General features: G+C 54.9%; 2 protein-coding genes across 2 annotated transcripts; both read right to left on the bottom strand.

Moving 5' to 3' along the window:
• Positions 1 to 388: 388 nt before the first annotated feature.
• LOC135392389 (uncharacterized) lies at positions 389 to 1,093 on the bottom strand. Its single transcript, XM_064623103.1, has one exon. The coding sequence runs from the start codon at positions 1,091 to 1,093 to the stop codon at positions 389 to 391; it is 705 nt and encodes a 234-aa protein (XP_064479173.1).
• A 969-nt stretch (positions 1,094 to 2,062) lies between these two features.
• LOC135392387 (uncharacterized protein K02A2.6-like) lies at positions 2,063 to 4,275 on the bottom strand. The gene is made up of 2 exons (XM_064623102.1): positions 3,474 to 4,275; positions 2,063 to 3,372 (listed from the first exon to the last, which is right to left on the bottom strand). The coding sequence occupies exons 1-2, from the start codon at positions 4,273 to 4,275 to the stop codon at positions 2,063 to 2,065; spliced, it is 2,112 nt and encodes a 703-aa protein (XP_064479172.1).
• Between the last annotated feature and the right edge of the window lie 913 nt (positions 4,276 to 5,188).

Below are 5,188 nucleotides of genomic sequence, written 5' to 3'. Positions count from 1 at the left end.
GCATGTCGTACACACGACTCTATCACCCTATAGCTACCCTTTCACTTTCATGCTGGTCACCCTTTCGTCCGCACTACATTGTTTCCTCTTCATCACGTCCTCACAGTAATCACTCTTACTTGTCAGTGTCAGCAAAACCGCCTGCCATTACCGAACTCCCCGTCGGCAATGCACGACATTCCATCCACAGCCCTGCCTAGGGTCCATTCTATTCGGGAAAACCATTTTCCATTAATTTCCCCCGGAGCCATTGGCAGGCGGTACGTGGCGACCCCTACGAGGAATTTAATTGTCCCTATATCAAAATCGTTTTGGAATAGTAGCGCCGCGCACGATATATTGACGCAGAGTGGGGAAGTTTGGCGTACCAGCGCTAATACAACGGGCCCTATAGACTATCGATGGAAATGTTGTCCACGCGGCCATTAATCTGTACACGGTAGAACTTGGCGTATCGGTGGAGAACTTGAAAGGGGCCGTCGAAATGAGGCTGAAGAGGCTTACGAACGGCATCCCGGCGAACAAAAACATGTGTACAGCTTTCAAGCTCGGGGCTGATGAAGGGATGGTTACGGAGGCGTCGTCGGGTTGGGGAAGGGCAGAGCTGGGACACTGTCAAACGGAGTTGGCGAAGGAATGACGATGGCTCGGCTGCTTCGGGACGCACAGGATGGAAGAATTCTGACGGCAAACGCCGTGACGTCCCGTAGACGAGTTCTGCGCTGGAGGCGCCGATGTCTTGCTTGAGGGCCGTCCGAATACCGAGCGGCACTGTAAGAAGAGCGGCGAACAACTGGGTACGCTCACGCGCGCAGGAAAGGGAGGCCTTAAGGTACCGGTGAAAACGCTCAACGAGCCCGTTTGCTTGGGGGTGGTATGAGGTGGTTCGTACCCGATGTGTGCCGAGGGTCTCCAAGAGCTGGGTGAACAGCATGGCTTCAAACTGGCGACCGCGATCTGTGGTAAGGGTAGCCGGCACACCAAAACGGGCTATCCAGCCGTGCAAAAAGGCTTCGGCAACGGTCTCGGCGGTGGAATCGGCGATGGGAATTGCTTCTGGCCACCTCGTAAATCTGTCAACGCATGCTAACATGTATGAATGACCATGCGACGGGGGAAGCGGGCCCACCAGATCGATGTGCATGTGCGAAAATCGGGCGTCAGGGAGCGGGAAGGCTGCTAAAGGTGCCTTGTTGTGCCGGTTGACTTTCACACGTTGGTAGACGAGGCAAGCGCCGGTCCATGCCCGGACGTCGGCGTTCATCGATGGCCATAGAAAGCGGGTGGTGAGCAGCTTCTGCGTGGCGCGGATACCAGGGGTGGGCTAGAGCATGCACGCTATCAAAGACAAGGCGACGGAAAACCTGCGGAATGAACGGCCTGGGTCTGCCCGTGGAGATGTCGCAAGTTAACTTGAGGAGCGATCCGGGCAGAGGCACCTCTTCGAGAGAAAGAGTGGTGGCAGAATCTCGCAGTTTCCAAAGTTCTTCGTCTGACTGCTGCACCTCGGCAATCTTGGAATAGTCCATCGTCAACTTCGGAGAGGTGACAGCATCGACGTGCATCCTGGACAGAGCATCCGCTACAGGGTTGTCGGTTCCGTTCACGTGGCGAATGTCGACGGTGAACTCACTTATGAAGGCCAGCTGCCGGGCTTCACGGGGAGTGTAACTGTCGGCAGCTTTGGAGAGGACTGCGTAAGTCAAAGGCTTGTGGCCTGACAGGATGTAGAACGTTCTTCCTTCGACGAAATACCGGAAGTGGCGGATGGCTAAATAGGCAGCGAGCAGCTCACGGCCAAACGCGCTGTAGCGGGACTGCGCTGGAGAGAGCTTCTGTGAGAAGAAGGACAAAGGTCTCCACTGCCCGTCGATAAACTGCTGTAAGACACCGCCAACAGCATGCTCAGAGGCGTCAACCACGATGTTAGTTGGCGCGCCGTGTTTCGGGTAGACGTGGACAGTAGCGGCTGCCAGGGCTTGCCTGGCAGCAAGGAAAGCGGTGTTCGCTTCTTCCGTCCACGAAAACGGCGTTGAAGATGGCGTGCCGCGCAGCATGTCGGTCAGAGGTCGCAAAATGTGCGCACAGCCGGGAATAAATCGTCGATAAAGTTCACCATCCAAAACTCTCGCAGCTTACGCAGTGATGTTGGCGTTGGGAAGTTGCGTATGGCAAGAACTTGGTGGTCGAGAGGGCGGATGCCGTCACTACTGATTAGGTGCCCGAGGAACTCCAGCAATGGCTTGCCGAACTCGCATTTTGCGGCGTTCACAACAATGCCAAACTCTTGGAGACGCTGGAAAAGCGCGCGAAGGTGGTCTTCGTGCTCCTCGGGGGACCCGCTGGCAACGAGGATGCCATCTATATAGGCAAACGCAAAGGGAAGGCCGCGCAGCACTTGATCCATAAAACGTTGGAAGGTCTGGGCGGCGTTTCGCAGACCAAAGGGCATCCTGAGATATTCGGACATGCCGAATGGTGTAACGATGGCAGTCTTGGAAGCGTCGGAGGGTTCTACTGGAATCTGATGGTAAGCTTTTACCAAATCAACCTTGGAGAACATGGTCATGCCGTGGAGATTGGAGGTGAAATCGTGAACATGCGGGATGGGGTAGCGATCTGGCACAGTAACCTTATTAAGGGCTCTGTAGTCGCCGCACGGCCTCCAATCTCCGGTCTTCTTCGGCACCATGTGCAAGGCTGATGACCAACTGCTGGAAGAAGGCCGTACGATTCCAAGCTGGAGTATTTGTTCGAATTCCTTTTTCGCAATGGTGAGGCGCTCGGGGGCCAGGCGACGAGGACGGGCACGCACGGGTGGACCTGTAGTGACAACGTGGTGAGTCACTGTGTGCATCACAGGCCGCTCGGTGTTACATGGCTTCAAGAGGGATGGGAACTCCTGCAGGATGGCGGAGTATGGACAGTTTCCAGCCTTGAAGCGGGCGATGCGGCTACACACTGAATGGCGACAGGGAATGCCGTTGACGCGAAACCGAGTTTCTGCATCCCAGAGCAAGCGTTTTTTCATGTTCACCATGAGACCGAAATGGCTCAGAAAGTCTGCTCCCAGAATAGGGTACTGCAAGTCAGCCACAAGGAAAACCCACGCGAAGGAGCGACGGAGGCCCAAGTTGAGAGTGAGAGAATGCTCTCCGTACGTCGCAATCGGCGTGGAATTAACAGCTTGCAGGGTGCAGGACGTTGGCTTGCGTGGTGAACGAAAAAGAGAGGACGGAAGCACACTGACGTCAGCGCCGGTATCAACAAGAAACTCTAGTCCGAAATTGTTGTCAAGAACAAAGAAGAGGCGGGAAGGACGAGTGCCAGAGTCACCAGCCGCTATCTCTAGTGACTGGCTCGGGGGTTTCCCTGGAAAGTGCATGGTCGTATACAGTTGCGAGCCTTGGTGCGGAAACGGCGATGATACCAGCAAATCCCAGCTGGAGATGGGAAACGTGGATGCGCGAAACGGGATTGGCGTGGAGACGGAGAAGGACTGCAGCGACGAAGGGCTGCGACCTCCAGCTGCAGGTTGGATATCTGTTCCGCGAGCTGAGAAAGGTCCACTGCTTGCGACGAGCTGGAACAAGTAGCCGTAGGCGGAAAAGGGGGGTGCGAGGCAACAGCTGCGATCTGCGGTGGTGCCATTTCCATGACCTTGTCGGCAAGGTTGGCCAGGTCGTTCAGGCTCATGGTGCCAGCAGCGGCTAAAACCATGCAGACATTGGCCGGCAACCGCTGGAGGAAGAGTTGGCGGAGCAGGGAATCGTCGATTACGGCGCTGTCGGGACGGTCGCCGAGCAGTTGGCGCATACGCCGTAAGAGCTGAGAAGGCGCGCGATCTCCGAGTTCTTCTTGGGTCAGCAGGCGCTGGAATCGCTTTTGCTCTGACATAGACGTACGGCGAATTAATTCAGTCTTGAGCACGTCATAAGGTGACTGTCTCGGTGGGGAGGCTACCAAGTCGCGCACCTCGGAAGCATCAGTAGGGGAAAGTGCGGCAACGACGTGGTAGAACTTCGTCAGCTGGTCACTGATGCGACGAAGGGCGAATTGCGCCTCAGCTTGCCCGAACCATACGACGGGATCGGCGGCCCAAAACGTCGGCAGCTTGAGAGCGACGGCGGAAACTTGAGGTGGGGGCAACAGGGGCGCCGCAATAGGGGGTACCGCAACGTTCTGTTGCTGAGGTCCTGGGACTTGCTGGACTGGCGGAAAGTGGCCCGCTGGTCCTGGGAGAGGGCCAGTAGCGGAAGGGGGTCCAGTGGTCATCACGTCCGGGTCACCAGTTGTCGCGAGGTGAGTGAGGCCAGGAGACAAGAGGCGTCAAGTCGGACCAGACTATTTGATTGACCGTTCTGGCCGGTCGCTCGAGTGGAAGAACTAACTAGCTCGCGTCTCGCCAGCGCGAGGTGGCAGGCCAGAAAATGGTCATGTGGCCAAAGGCGATGGTGGTGCAGCTAGTGCTGCTACAGACGAAATAGTCAAAACGGGTCATAAATCGTGCAGGTAGTCCTATACCAACCCATAGTAGGGCATAGAGTAGGCATAGTCATAAAAAGTCAAATTGTAGCCGTAAACAAGGAAATAGTCATATCAGGTCATAAATCATGTAGGTAGTCCCATCCCATCCCATAGTAGTGCATAGAGTAGGCATAATCATAAAAATCAATTTATACACGTAAACAAGGAAATAGTCATCATAGGTAATAAATTATGCAGGTAGTCCTATAGCATTCATTAGTACTGCATAGAATAGGCATAGTCACAAAAAGTCATTTGATAGTCATAAACAAGGAAATAGTCATATCAGTTCATAAATCATGCAGGTAGTCCCATACTATCCCGTGGTAGTGCATAGAGTAGGCATGTAGCGATCACCTCATCTTCAGCACACGAGTCATCACCATCAATACATCCGCGCACCTGCCCCCGCGGCGCGAGGTTTCGTTTTCGACACCATCGCCATTCCCTGTCATTGAACCATTAGAGATCACTCGTCTCTTTCATAGCCTCTACAACTGGTGACCCGAATGTGATGGGCTTGTGGTCCGTATATAATGAGAATGACCGTCCCTCTAGGAAATGCTGATAGTGCCGCACGGCGGCGTACGCGGCGAGGAGCTCACGGCCGAAGGTACTGTAGCGGCGCTCAGCGGGTGACAGCTTGCGAGAAAATAAACCG

The sequence above is a fragment of the Ornithodoros turicata genome, chromosome 4, assembly GCF_037126465.1.
Source record: "Ornithodoros turicata isolate Travis chromosome 4, ASM3712646v1, whole genome shotgun sequence".
NCBI classification, from domain to species: Eukaryota; Metazoa; Arthropoda; class Arachnida; order Ixodida; family Argasidae; genus Ornithodoros; species Ornithodoros turicata.
Note: the sequence above shows the minus strand (reverse complement) of the source record. Positions and strands in the feature narration are given on the sequence as shown.

What these genes read in the sequence shown, in the direction of transcription:
- LOC135392389 (XM_064623103.1), bottom strand. Translation starts at nt 1,093, where the DNA reads ATGTTAGCATGCGTTGACAGATTTACGAGGTGGCCAGAAGCAATTCCC.
- LOC135392387 (XM_064623102.1), bottom strand. Translation starts at nt 4,275, where the DNA reads ATGACCACTGGACCCCCTTCCGCTACTGGCCCTCTCCCAGGACCAGCG. An exon ending in TCCGTCTCCACGCCAATCCC is followed by an intron (nt 3,373 to 3,473) that starts GTTTCGCGCATC and finishes TGCACTTTCCAG; the next exon opens with GGAAACCCCCGAGCCAGTCA.